Source organism: Ahaetulla prasina, chromosome 5 (assembly GCF_028640845.1).
Source record: "Ahaetulla prasina isolate Xishuangbanna chromosome 5, ASM2864084v1, whole genome shotgun sequence".
In the NCBI taxonomy this organism is placed as follows: Eukaryota; Metazoa; Chordata; class Lepidosauria; order Squamata; family Colubridae; genus Ahaetulla; species Ahaetulla prasina.
Window position 1 is genome coordinate 37069566 of NC_080543.1, and position 15410 is coordinate 37084975.

The window sequence follows — 15410 nt, forward strand, 5'->3', positions numbered from 1 at the left end:
CATTTTATCATTTAAAGCTAATTTCCACATTTCAGAATTCCACTCTTCTATTCTAAAAATCACATCTAGTTTCCAATATCTAGCTATTATAATTCTACCTATTATAATCATAATTCTAATCAATTCTTTTTCATATTTTGTTAATTCTATTTCCTTAATTACCAACAATAATATAGTTTCCACTCTCAATGTTATTACTTTCCCCATCATTTCAAATATCATTTTCTCCAATTGTTGCCAAAACTTTTTAACCTTATCACATTTATACCACATATGTTCATAAGTCCCCAATTCCATCTCACATCTCCAACATTTTTTACTAATTTTTTTATCCATTTGTGACAATCTTACTGGAGTCAAATACCATTTCCAAACAACTTTATAATTATGCTCTTTAATCCTTATAGATAAAGTTCTCATAATTCTACTATTCCAATTCACATTCCAATCTGACTCTGGTATTTCAATATTAAGATCTTTTTCCCAATTTGTCCTCATCACTCTTTGTAATTTTTCATCAGAGTTTATAATCTTATAAACCCTACTAACGAGTCCCTTTAGCCCAATTTCATCTTTCATAATCCGAGATACTAAATATTCAAATTCAGTTTCACATCGATTTATCGAATAATTTTCCTTAATTTTTTGTCCATTTTCTATCTGTATTTTTCAAACCAACTTAACCCTAATTTTTCAATAATTTCTTTATTCCTCCTTTCATTTTCCATAACTTTTATCCAATCTCTAATAATTTCTATATTTTCCTCTTTAATCACTTCATTACGCCTTATATTATTTTTAATCGCCAATTTCCAATTGTCTTCCCAAAAGATTATATCCGAATTAAAATTTTAACAAATTTATTCCACATTTTACTTAATCCCTTTAACCAATAACTTCTAATTACACATTTTGAGTTTGCTTTATCTAAAACCACCTTGATCCAAATTTCTATATCCCTTAACTCTAAGTCTCTCCAATGATTATCTTCACCTTTAAGTATTTTTACCACTATCCGGATACCATATGCACAGTAATAATTAAATAATTTGGGGATTCCTAATCCACCTTCCTTTTGATTTTGATACCACATTTTCTTCACTAATCTAGGTCTTTTCCCACCATTGCAAAATTTGTCCAATTTTTTCTGATATCCTTCAATATCTTTCTCTGTCAAATTTAACGGTAGCATCTCGAATAAAAAGTTAAACTTGGGCAGCAACATCATCTTACACATTGCAATTCTACCAAACCAAGACAACTTTAACATTTTATATTTATCTATCTTCTTCTCAATTTCATTGATCACCACATCATAATTAAGTTTTTTCAATTCTTTAACCTTGAGTGAAAGCACTATACCCAAATATTTCAATGTATTTTTAGTCCTTATCCCAAATTGCTCTTGCATATTCTCACGCTCATTACCATTACTATCCATCAATAATTCTGATTTTGACCAATTTACTTTCAGACCTGTCATTTCCTCAAATTCTTTCAAATGCTTATATATCTTTTTCAGGTCTTTCTCTATATTTTTCAAAATAATTAAAGTATCATCCATACAAATTTATCTTATATCCCTTATATCCTTCTAATTCTTCATCTTTTTCTATCATTTTTGTCAAGATTTCCATAGCCAATAAAAATAATGTTGGGGACAAGGGACATCCTTGTCTCGTACCCGCTTCTAATTTTATCTCTTCAGTTAATATTCCATTCACCTTCACTCTTGCACTACTTTTTTGATACAATTTTGAAATAACATGTATAAACTTGTTACCAAAGCCTAAAGCCTCCACAATTACTTTAATAGCTTCCCATTGTACAGAATCAAAAGCTTTAAAAATATCCAATGATACTATACCAATTTTATCACCATTATGTTCAGCTACATCTATAATATTTAATACTCTTCTAACAATATCACTCATGTATCTACCCTTCACGAAACCTACTTGGTTGTAACTTATATATCTATCTATAAATCTATTTAATCTATTACTTATAATAGCAGTAAATATCTTTGCATCCTGATTAATTAAAGAAATGGGCCGATAGGACTCAATCCTTTCTAAATCTTTATCTGGTTTAGGAATTAGGGATATCACCGTTCTATTCCATGACGAAGGTACTTCTCCACCATGTAATATTCCATTAAATAATTTTTGCAATCTTGGTATTATTAATTCTTTAAATTCTTTATAAAACTCAGCAGGTAATCCATCCTCACCTGGAGCTTTCCCTAATTTTATTTTTTGTATAACTCCATTAATCTCATCTTGTGTTATATCTTCTTCCATCAATTCTTTATATGTTTGATCAATTTTCACCACATATTTTTCTAAATAACTTTGCAATTTTCCCCGATTAACTGGTTTCTTTGAATATAGATTCTGAAAAAAGTTTCTAACCACTTCACATTTCTCTAATTTTTTGTAACATCTTATACCTTTATTTATTTATTTATTTTATTAGATTTTTATACCGCCCTTCTCCCGAAGGACTCAGGGCGGTGTACAGCCGAAATAAAATACAGAGTATATACAATTAAAAGAAATTAAAAGAAACTATTAATAAATGGCCGATAATTTAAAAATTTACAAATATTTAAAATCTCTAAAACCCCAATTTAAAATCAACTATTTATGCCAGTCCTGCTTGAGTGAATAAGTATGTTTTTAGCTCACGACGAAAGGTCCGAAGATCAGGCACTTGACGTAAGCCAGGGGGGAGTTCGTTCCAGAGCGTCGGTGCTCCCACAGAGAAGGCCCTACCCCTGGGAGCCGCCAGCCTACATTGTTTGGCGGACGGCACCCTGAGAAGGCCCTCTCTGTGAGAGCGTACGGGTCGATGGGAGGCATACGGTAACAGCAGGCGGTCTCGTAAGTACCCGGGTCCTAAGCCATGGAGCGCTTTAAAGGTGGTAACCAGGATCTTGAAGCGCACCCGAAGACCACAGGAAGCCAGTGCAACCACGGAGCAGTGGTGTTACGTGGGAGCCTCGAGCAGCTCCCATTACCACTCGCGCAGCTGCATTCTGGACTAACTGCAGCCTCTGGGTGCACCTCAAGGGCAGCCCCATGTAGAGAGCATTGCAATAATCCAGCCGAGACGTAACCAGAGCGTGAGTGACCGTGCATAAGGCATCCCGGTCAAGGAAGGGACGCAACTGGCGAACCAAGCGGACTTGGTAAAAAGCCCTCCTGGTGACGGCCGCCAGGTGTTCCTCAAAGGACAGCCGGCCATCCAGGAGGACGCCCAAGTTGCGAACCACCTCCTTTGGGGCCACTAACTGCTTCAACAGTCAGCTGCGGGTGCAGCTGACTGTACCGGGGTGCCGGAATCCACAGCCACTCCGTCTTGGAGGGATTGAGCTTGAGTCTGTTTCTCCCCATCCAGACCCGTACGGCCTCCAGGCACGTACGTACTATATCCTCTCAATCAGCATAATACCACCACCAACCCCATCATACATCATCAGTAAAACAACAATTAAAACAACAGCAAAAACTACAAAATACTTAAACCCACCAACAAAAACATCACTACTATCCTTCTCTACACTAACACAATACCCGAAAACTACCACTAACCCACCCAAATAAACAATATACATCACCAAGGCTGCAAACGTGCGCCCCAAAACAACCATAAACACACAGCAAAAAAAAGAAACCCCCATAAGAGCAACAACCCCCTGATACGGGGCCGAGGCCGAACCCAAAACAACCACCCCAAGAACCACAAACACCAAAATAAAACCAATAATATAATTAATAATTAACATAATTCTTGCTCAAAAGAGACCTGCAGCCTGAAAAACCACCGTTGTAAATCAACTACAAAAATATGCCCAACCAACATATACTTACTGCATTCAACCTGCTACCAGTAGGATTAAACATCTCAACCTGGTGAAATTTCGGTTCCATGCTACTAACCTGCTCAATCCTACAAATCGTAACAGGCTTCTTCCTAGCAATCCACTACACTGCCAACATCAACTTAGCCTTCTCATCAATTGTCCACATTACTCGGGACGTCCCGTACGGATGAATCATACAAAACCTACACGCAATCGGCGCATCAATATTCTTCATTTGTATTTACATTCACATCGCACGGGGGTTATACTACGGCTCATACCTAAACAAAAACGTCTGATTATCAGGAACAACACTACTAATTACCCTAATAGCAACAGCCTTCTTTGGGTACGTACGTATTTATCATCTATCAAAGCTCCAATTTCTCTCTTCTCTCTTTTATTTTTCACCATCTTTGCCAATAACTTAAGAGTTTCTGTTACTAAATTCAAAAAAATTCCTATTTAAATATCTCAAATTTCTTTTTACCAACTCTGTATCCTCTTCTATCATTTTATTTCTTAACATATTAAGCTCCTCAAGGATTTTTTTTTCTTTAGTAAACAAAAATTGATTTTCCAATTCTTTAATCTGATTTTTATCCCTTTCCATTTTAATTTTATAATTTTTATATTTCCTACTTGATAATTTAATACTCTCCCTTCTAAACACCGCTTTCATCGCATCCCAAACAATTTCAAATTTAACCTCCCCATTATCATTTAGTCTCCAACTTTCCTCCAATTTTTTAAGTATCCATTTTTTATCCTTTTCATTTTTATACAGTTTCTCCTCATATCTCCAATACCTTCTTTTTTTCTCAAAATTAAAATCTAAATCCACCATAACTTCTGCATGATCAGAATCTTTAAAAATTCCCACATCTACCTTATCCACATTGTTCAGCAAATCTTTAGAAAGAAAAATATAATCAATTCTGGAATATGTATTATATATCTTAGAGAAAAAAGTATATACTCTTTCAATTCCTTTGACCTCTCTCCACACATCCACTTAGTTTAATTTATTTATTTTATTTTATTGATTATTTAAATTTCTACACCGCCCTTCACCCAAAGGACTCAGGGCGGTTTACAGCCAGAATAAAACAATTGATACAGAAATTAAAACCAATTTAAAAAGCAAAAATTCAGAGTTGGCTGGAAACTATAAAACCAATAAAAACCCCATTTAAAAACCATTAAATGGTTGCCTCCTAACAATTCTTTGGAATGCTAATCCCACTCCTGGATAGTTAACAAAAATGGTGTTTACATTTATTGGAGAGAAAAAAATAAGAAGAGAATAATCACATTGAAAGCATTGCTCTAGTTCCAGCAGCTGCTCTTCTAATCACTTCATCTCTAATCACTCTATTGGGACTGCCAACATGGAAGGGCAGGGAGATGCCAAGGATAGGCATCGTTGGGAGCAGAGACATAAGATGTTTTGGTTTGCAGACTTAGATAGTGGTGGTTTGTTTGGATGGAAAGGGGTTGATGTGGGGAGAAAGGGGGTTTCCAGGTATGCATATTGCAAAGGGTACATCCCTAGTCCAATATGAGCACTGGAAAATGGGAAGAAGCAGTGAAGGATAGACCTCCAAGGATCCTCTTGCATGTAGCCCCAACCCAAGCAGAGTGGAAGGCAGTCTAGAACATTTATTCCTGCTTGGCAACAGGGGTAACTGGGCATCTACTTCAAAAATATGCCCAACAATGCTGTGCTTCAGTGGTTAGATGGCCTAGACCTGTGATGGCAAACCTATAGCATGCGTGCCAGAGGTGGCATGCAAAGCGCTCTCTGCTGGCATATGTGCCATTGCCCCAGATCAGATCAGATCAGAGGATAATTAGAACTGCAGAAAACATAATTGCTACCAACCTGCCTTCCATTGAGGACTTGTATACTGCACGAATCAAGAAGAGGGCCGTGAAAATATTTACAGATCCCTCACATCCTGGACATAAACTGTTTCAACTCCTACCCTCAAAGCGACGCTATAGAGCACTGCACACCAGAACAACTAGACACAAGAACAGTTTTTTCCCGAAGGCCATCACTCTGCTAAACAAATAATTCCTCAACACTGTCAAACTATTTACTAAATCTGCACTACTATTAATCTTCTCATAGTTCCCATCACCAATCTCTTTCCACTTATGACTGTATGACTGTAACTTTGTTGCTGGTAATCCTTATGATTTATCCTGATATATTGACCATCATTTGTGTTGTGAATGTTGTACCTTGATGAACGTATCTTTTCTTTTATGTACACTGAGAGCATATGCACCAAGACACATTCCTTGTGTGTCCAATCACACTTGGCCAATAAAAAAATTCTATTCTATTCTATTCTATTCTATTCTATTCTATTCTATTCTATTCTATTCTATTCTATTCTATTCTATCTCCGTGGTGTTTCTTTAGTGAGCTTCTGTTTCCCTGCAAACAACGAAACAGAAGCTCATGAAAGAAAAAGATCTTACTTATTGCCATGCTGCAGGTTTTGGGATGCTCACCTCCCGCCAGCCAGCTGGTTTCTTTTGCACATGCAGGCATGCGCGGGCTTGCATGCACCTTTCAGTTTGGGCATGTGTGCATGTGGTTTGGGCACTCAGTGTCTAAAAGGTTCGCCATCACTGGCCTAGACATTTGTATTTGAACATAGATCTTTTTTAACATTTATATTTTATTGTGTCTTACTAATCTAGGTGAAATGTTATATATAATATTAGTCTGTGTTTGATAGGCCATACACAAATAAATAAACTTTCTCATGCAGTTCCTGCACCACCAAAATGAAAAAAGCTGGCTAGGGTCCTAAACTGGCACAGCCTAAACTAGCCAGTCAAATGCCTGTGGGTGCCTTCTCTTTGCAAGCATGCAGGGGCAGAGACTCAAGATGCATACAACCTGCAAAATAAAACAGGGCTGGAAAGACATCCCTTTGGATTCTTATACATTCCTAATAATGTTTTGAACAGTAATACAGAACTCTAACCTTATCAGTTCATACGTATTTAAAAGAATAACAACTTACTAGTAAACATATGCATAATTTGACAGTTTGGGTTACATTTAGCTTTCATAAATTATCCATTAGTTTCATTGTTTTCTGTCTGTATTGTCTATGGTTTTTAATCGATCATTTCCTTTATACTGTAAATTTCAAAAATAGTGTTCTACCTGCAAATTTTAACATAATATACATTAATACCATAGTATTTTGAAGGTTTGTTAAAGTGTATTAGAAATTGCTAATTTATAATTGGATTTTAATGAAACAGAAGATATTGACATAATATATTTTTGCAAATTCTAGGAGGCGAAATTAAGGATGGGTAGAAAGGCTCTGCTAATCTGGTGAGGTGATGGTAAGTGTAAAGGCTGTTTGAATAGCAAGGAATTGATGTGACTTAGTTGTGTAGCAGCTGATTAGATATGTCATTAACATATTGTTAATTTAGGTATGTTATTAACGTGTCTAGATTTTGTCTATATTGATACTATATTTTCAATCTCTTAGCTGTCAGTTTATTTTACATTATATTCTCTCCATTTGAACATGAATGCAGGAGAAGTAATAAATTATCACCCCTAGCAGAATGCAGTCCTATTTTTAACCAATATTTTCTAACCAATTTTTATCCTTCTTTTGATCTTAATTGTTCACCACATAGATGAAAGATGATATGTAAAATCTACCACTGTAGTAGACTGATCCATAGTTGTGCTGTGAAGAAATGGCGTTTGGCCATTGGTATAAGGAAGAAATGAGTAAAACATTAATAGAGAGTTTCAGAAAAGATTATTCCATGAGAAAGAAATTGAAAATAATCCCATCTTCATTCTGCTAAGTATAAAATGGGACATGGAGAAACAACTTCAGCTGTTCCTAAAGCATATGCCCTCAAATTCCTATATCATCTTTGTTAATCTGTTCTGAAATTTCTCAAACTTGTAAATATCCATCTGGAAATATGGTGCCCCAGTACTTCAGGTGTGGATTCACCAATTCCAAATAGAAAGGAATAAGAACATGTGCCTTTGATACAATGTAACTTTTAATGCATCCCCCAAACTGGATTAGCTTGTCTGACAGCTTCTCACACTGCTGGCTTATGTTTAGTTTATTGTCAATTCCTTTAATAACGTAGTATTTCCATATCATGATTCCATTTATACGTGTGTCTTATATGCTTTTTCCTAAATGTAATACCTTACATCTTTCCTTGTTAAATGACATCTTGATCCTGTCCATCCAGTTTTCCAACTTGTCCAGTTTAGTCTAGTTTGGTTTTGTCATTCTGGAAGTTTGCCAGGTCTCCCAATTTTATCCTCAAATCTGATAATGAGCCATCAGTGTAATTATCCATATCATTCAAAAAAATATTAAATAATATTTACCTCAAGATAGATTGATGTCTAGCAGCAGCTGTCTCTCAGGGCAGGTAGCTAGCCAGTTGAGCGAATTGGGTGAATTATATTCACAGTATTCCCTTTGCCTACTGGAATACTTACCCTGCCAAAGATCATTAGCAATTGTTTTCAGGGTACATATACTAGCCTGATTTATTACCCGCTCTAACATATATTTAGAGATCAGTAATCAGTAATTGATAATTACTGGGCTTCTCTTTTCCCCCGGTTTTAAAAATCACACCTCCCCCCCCCCAAAGTTCTTCAGTTAGTTCCTGCATCATTTCCAGTTCTGCAATAATGATAACTCTTCGGAAGGATAAAGATATGTGGTCCACTACCCATTGATTGCACAAAATTATTACAAAGTTTAGGCATAATGATCTCATAAACTCAGATTAATGGGAAAAAATAGTGGCTACCAAAGCTATTCAGCCATAGGCAGAGGTTTCATCTGGAATCTTACAACAGTACTATAGATCTTCATTCCTAGAATAAAGAAGACATGATTTTAATAATTAACAAAACTGGCCAGAAAACAAGCATGTATTTGTTTGTTTGTTTGTTTGTTTTTATTTAATATCCTGCCTTTATTATTTTTATAAACAATTCAAGGTGGTGAACATATCTAGTACTTCCTCCTCTTCCTATTTTCTCTACAAAACAATTCTATGAGATGAGTTGGACTTTAGAGAGAGTGATTGGCCCAAGGTCACCAAGGAGGCTTTCATGCCTAAACTCATTGTCTCTGATTTCTAATCTTGTGCCTTAGCTACTAGAGCAAACTGGCTCTTTAACTTTTAAAACACATAGAATAAAGTTTTTCTATATTGCCTTAGCTGATCCCTTTTAAATATTGTGAAAACTCTAAGTCATGAAATCTCATGCTTTTTAATAAAATGTGTTAGTTGAAAAAGATGTTAAGAGATACTTCTTCTTCTTCTTCTTCTTTTTTTGCTTCTTTCTAATATGCAGTAAAGGTCTTCACTAGCTATAAGCCCAGCTATAGGGTTGGATGAAGGTTATTACAAGGGTATCTTTGGAAGAAATAAGGATTTGTTTCAAGGATAAGATTGAAATTATGAGCATTTATCCATAGAGTTGGCAGGATTGGACCTACCTTGATTACACTTAACAAGTAGGTATATTATTTAATCCAGGATCAGAATTATTAGAAGGATGCATATTTTCTGTTAGTGATTTGGACAGTCATTCATATTTACTAAATGGAGTGCAAAGGTTGTATAAATAATAAAACCAGCTATAGTGCACAGGTTTCCACAAATTTGCCTTGCAGTTATAAAGGCTTTCAGAGCAATGATCTGTTTTTCCACTAAGTAATCTCAGTGGTATGCACTTTTCTGGATGGCATTAGCTAAACCATAAACAGATAACTGACAAAGGTAAATCTGAAAGCACAGATTCTGAAACCAAAATAAACATGTTTTTTTAAAAAATTCAAATGATAGAGAGAGTTTCAGCTTTATTATGGATTGCTGTTAGGTTAAAACATTCCTGGAATTATCTGCAGAAAATTTAAGTCAAAATTATGATATAGTGAACATTTATTTTCTTCATTTGTACCAGTTAGACTTATCAGAAGGAAGCATGCTGTCTTCAACATGAATTCCTTTTCCAGAAATTGATTTCATTTAGTATTGCCAACTTCAGATTACTTGATCACGTTGTGGCCTAACAGAATAACCTCAGTTCCATACAAACCTTAGAATTATATGTCTTACTCATATTCATTTTGCTACAGTAAAATATGTATTCTGACTTATTTAGTTCTAGGCACTCTTAATTAAGATACAACTCTATGGATAACCCTCTGGGAGCATAAAGGGAAAACAAACAGGATAAAACTATAGTGGACAGATAGATAAAATCTGCTTATTTTCACAAATTGAGTTTACTAGCGTTCAATTACTCAAATTGTATATAATTGTATATCCAGTCATTATATCTATTTTAAAAAATCTTTTTGAAGGAAAATTGTAAAACTCAGAAAAATACTCTTCCCATTGTTTTATGTGGACATAAAATGTTGATATCCATGTACATGGCAGCTAAGCTTTATATGATCATTATTCTTAATATGGCTATGGATTTATATACATGCTTGTGCCTATATAATTTTCTGTAGGTTAACAATATCAAAAGTAAATATAGGAAATATGAAAATAATGCAAAGATGCTTCATTAACGTGAAGTTAAGGTACGAAGTTAGAACTGGGCACTTATTCACACAGAATTCTGCAAGATAAGGACTAGGCTAATTTTGCATTGCTCTGCATTTTTATAGTATTCCCATTTGCTATATGACATTGGAAATAACTTATAAAGCAGCTGGATGAGACTGAAAAATAAACAATGGTTGCTTTAATGATTTGAAGATGGGAACCCTGGCACAGGACTTTTCACTTCCAGGTTCTTTTTCTTTTTATCACTTTATCCAGCACTTGCTACAATACTCCAAAAATATTCAATTTTCTAATGATTGTTCTTATAGGACTTTAGCTAACAAATGTATTGGAAACCTACATACCTGTAGTTCAAGTTGCTTTCAGTATAATATGAACGTCTTCAGTGATTCAGTTTGGGGGATGGGCCAATTGTCTAATAATGTATACTTTAATGGCCACTAAACATTCAATGCCACATGAAAGAGTGACTGGGTTATTATTGTTTATGTTAGCAATGCTATTGGTATGTCAGTAATGCAGTATTCTTCAATTTAGCAGCTAAGTATAGTCTATAACTGTCTTGTCTATGCTTCATTCTTCCTCTGCTCATTTTTTGCTTGCTCCACCCCATTCTTCTGTGTACTGCTGAAATCACTTTCATGCATTTATGAAAGCTGGTCAGAAAGTAATGGTCCATGTTTGAAATAATTATTTCCATAGCTCTAGCAACCATTTTTTGTCTGATTTTGCTTGTTACTGATAAACTCATACTATTCCCTTGTAAAGCTTTTATGATTAAAAATCATAAAACAAGCGATATCCTAATTATCTTGCTTGCCATAAGGCTACAATCAGAATTATAGAATTTTGCACCAAGAACATTTTTAACAAGTTGAATCTAAAATAGTTAGATGTGTTACTGGCTGGAATGAAAGTGTACTGTGTGCCTAAGTCTGCAACCCCATCCACTGTTACTGAGTGGTACTAATTTTTGCAGAGTGGAGGGTTACATACAGTGGATGGGATTGCAGACTTAATCTGGAGTGGGCATGATTTGACTACAAAAAAAGGGTGATAGAAGTCCTCTTCATCTTCCAGTTGCTATCTTTGAGACTAACAGAAGGTCTGACGATGGCCACATAACATGTTTATACAAGATATTACTTGAAATATGCTAAGGATGCCATAAACCTCTGGGACTTACCAGATCTCACCCCCAAGTCATGGTAGTTGAAGTCACATAGAAGTGGTTCTTTACTGTTAAGTCCTAGAGTCCAGGGAAGATCCTACTGAGTATCCAGGCAGCCAAAACAACAGCAGGATCCCTAGCTTGTCTTTAATGTCCTACTTTTACATATAGGTTCTCAAAGCTGAATATTTTAGGAGCAGCATTCCCAATCACAGAAAGACTGTCTGTACTGATCAGCACATGCTGCAACTATGGCATCAAGAAACTGATGGACATTCAAACAGTCCTACAGTAGATACTTTGTGTATCATTACATGAAATTGAAAGTAGGAAAATTTATGTATATTCTTTTGTGTACTTTATTATACTGACACGAATATTGATTTTGTCAGAATAAAAAACCATGATTACAGTTGAATTTGGTTGATTAAAAAGTATATGTAGTAAAATAAGAAATAGGATCAAGAATGAATGGCTGATGAAGAATTGGATTGACTATATTCAAAATAGATATCAGATTAAGAGATATCAGATTGCCTTTGAATGAAGGATCTCGTTTTTGATTTTAATGGAGGAAGTCAGGTTAAGTGAAAGAGAAGGATTATAATTGTGTTAGAGTCCAAAAATTTAATGTATGAACGTTTGTTTATTGAACTATACCTTGTGTTTGCTCCAGGAAGTCGGGGGAGGGGGGTTTTGGAGGGGGGGAGGGGGGGAAATTTTATTTGTTTTTATAAAACTTTTTCAATAAAAAAAAAGAATGAATGGCTGATGAATATATATGTTGATTGAATTCAAAGTGAATAACTGGTATGAAAAATGTCAGTTGAAGTGGTTTGGTCAATTAGAGAAAATGAACAATATTAAAACTGGAAAACAAATTTGTAAAGAAAAAGAGTGCATCTATTGAAAGAAAGGGGGGCAACTGAAAAAGGTTTGGATAAGTGAGGTTGATGAAATCCCAAGGACTGAGTAAAATTGTATAAATTTGTGTAAGATCCAGGAAACTACAGACCTATCAGCCTGACCTCAATACCAGGGAAGATTCTGGAAAAGATAATCAAGCAATGAATCATTGAACACCTAGAAGCAAACAAAGTAATAACCAAAAGCCAACATGAGTTTGTCAAAAACAGATCATGCCAGACTAATCTCATTGCATTCTTTGACAAAGTGACAGAATTAGTGGACCAGAGGAATGCTGTCGATATAATTTACTTGGACTTCAGCAAAGCATTTGATAAAGTAGACCATAACCTACTACTAGATAAAGTAGAAAAATGTGGGTTAGAGAGCATCACCACTAGATGGATTCGTAACTGGCTGACCAACCGCACTCAACGTGTAGTCCTCAATGGAACTACATCTACATGGAGGGAAGTATGCAGTGGAGTACCCCAAGGTTCTGTTTTAGGCCCAGTACTCTTCAACATCTTCATCAATGACTTGGATGAGGGGATAGATGGGGAACTCATCAAATTTGCAGATGACACCAAGCTGGCAGGAATAGCCAACACTCCAGAAGATAGGCTCAAGATACAGAAGGATCTTGACAGACTTGAACATTGGGCGCTATCTAACAAAATGAAATTCAACAGTGAAAAAAGTAAGGTTCTACATTTAGGCAAAAAAAACAAAATGCACAGGTACCGTATATGTGGTACCTTGCTCAAAAGTAGTACCTGTGAAGAGGGATCTTGGAGTCCTAGTGGACAACCATTTAGATATGAGCCAGCAGTGTGCAGCAGCTGCCAAAAAAGCCAACACAGTTCTGGGCTGCATAAACAGAGAGATAGAATCAAGATCACGTGAAGTGTTAATACTTGGTAAGGCCACACTTGGAATATTGCATTCAGTTTTGATCGCCATGATGTAAAAAAGACGTTGAGACGCTAGAAAGAGTGCAGAGAAGAGCAACAAAGATGATTAGGGGACTGGAGGTTAAAACATATGAAGAACGGTTGCAGGAACTCGGTATGTCTAGTTTAATGAAAAGAAGGACTAGGGGAGACATGATAGCAGTGTTCCAATATCTCAGGGGTTGCCACAAAGAAGAGGGAGTCAAACTGTTGTCCAAAGCACCTGAGGGTAGAACAAGAAGCAATGGGTGGAAACTAATCAAGGAGAGAAGCAACTTAGAACTAAGGAGAAATTTCCTGACAGTTAGAACAATCAATAAGTGGAACAACTTGCCTGCAGAAGTTGTGAATGCTCCAACACTGGAAATTTTTAAGAAAATGTTAGATAACCATTTGTCTGAAATGGTGTAGGGTTTCCTGTCTCGGCAGGGGATTGGACTAGAAGACCTCCAAGGTCCCTTCCAACTCTGCTATTATGTTATATGTTATGTTATAAGCATGGTAAAATCAGGTTGGTAAAAAGATAATGAATAGTATTGGCAAATTATATTTAGTTTTTCTTTTATTTTCAATTTACTACCTTTACCATTTATTTACTACTTATTTGGGGAGGGGACTTTGTATTTATATATCCTGCCATAGTTTTAAAAATAGAAAATATTTCAAAAAAGTCACTTTGTTAGTCTGCAGATTATAGAAAAACTATCAGCACATTAAGGTTTTGATAAGCTGTGCTATGTATTTGTTTACTTAATAGATTTTTTTGTCTTCCCAAATCAGGGAATATGAATATGATGTCAGGGAATATGCTTCCCTATATGAAGCACAAAATTCTTTGTGCAAAATATACATCAATAGAAATGCATAAAATATCCACAGTATGTTATTTACCCATTTTTATAAGATAAGGGATTACTTGTAGAGACCAATATTATGTTAGGCCACCAGAGGTCTCTTGTTCTCTTTTGCTGAAAACTACATATAAATAAAATAAATTCACGGTACACAAAAAGAAGGATTATCTACAAACTATATGTCACTGTTTGGAGAGAGTTCTGCTGTGGCAAGCAACTCTGATTAAATGGCTTGTTTTGTTGCCTGGAGAAATGCCTGTTTGAGGACTTTTTAGCCAGAATTCAAAATTTCCTTACATATAAAGAGGAAAACCTATACAACTGTCCCCAAACAATAGTTTTCTTGCATTCTCAAATTATCCCGCTATGAACATAATGAGAAAATTTATCTAATGCTGGAAAAGGTGAAACAAAAAGAAGGACAAACAGCAGCAAGGGGAATGAAATCAATTAGAGTGACAATGAATGTATTTTAGAAGATCTGAAGGTTATATTGGCTCCTGGATCACTCTGGAAAATCCTGTGTGGTCACTGAAAGTCAGCATCAAATTGATGGCGCATAATCACCAGCAATTATATTGTTATTTTTGTTGTTTGTTCAGTCAGTTATCCTTTCCATAAGGAAACTCTTCCTTCTTTCAAGAATAATCCTGGAATGTATTTTATAAAATCTTCAGCCTATATTGTGTAACATTTTAAATATACATACAAAGAAATTCAGTGTAACCTAACAACAATTGATCTACAAAAACAGTTATGGTAAAGGTAAAGGTTCCCCTCGCACATATGTGCTAGTCGTTCCCATCTCTAGGGGACGGTGCTCATCTCCATTTCAAAGCTGAAGAGCCAGCACTGTCCGAAGACATCTCCATGGTCATGTGGCCGGAATGACTAAATGCCAAAGGCGCACGGAATGTCATTACCTTCCCACCAAAAGTGGTCTCTATTTTTCTACTTGCATTTTTTACGTGCTTTCGAACTACTAGTTTGGCAGATGCTGGGACAAGTAACGGGAGCTCACCCTGTTA

At 35.6% G+C, this 15410-nt stretch overlaps 1 protein-coding gene across 16 annotated transcripts in view; it reads left to right on the forward strand.

Moving 5' to 3' along the window:
* The window catches only part of BBX (BBX high mobility group box domain containing), a 150224-nt gene that overhangs the window by 52394 nt on the left and 82420 nt on the right, over positions 1 to 15410 (forward strand). For 7 of the 16 annotated variants that reach the window (XM_058185038.1, XM_058185035.1, XM_058185037.1 and 4 more), the window contains exon 3: positions 7198 to 7249. The exons of the other annotated variants lie outside the window; for them this stretch is intronic. Coding sequence is in view for 5 of the 7 variants with exons in the window: in XM_058185035.1 (XP_058041018.1) it covers positions 7247 to 7249 (3 nt within the window). In the remaining 2 variants the exon portion in view is untranslated. The remainder of the gene's footprint in view (positions 1 to 7197; positions 7250 to 15410) is intronic. 16 annotated transcript variants of the gene reach the window in all.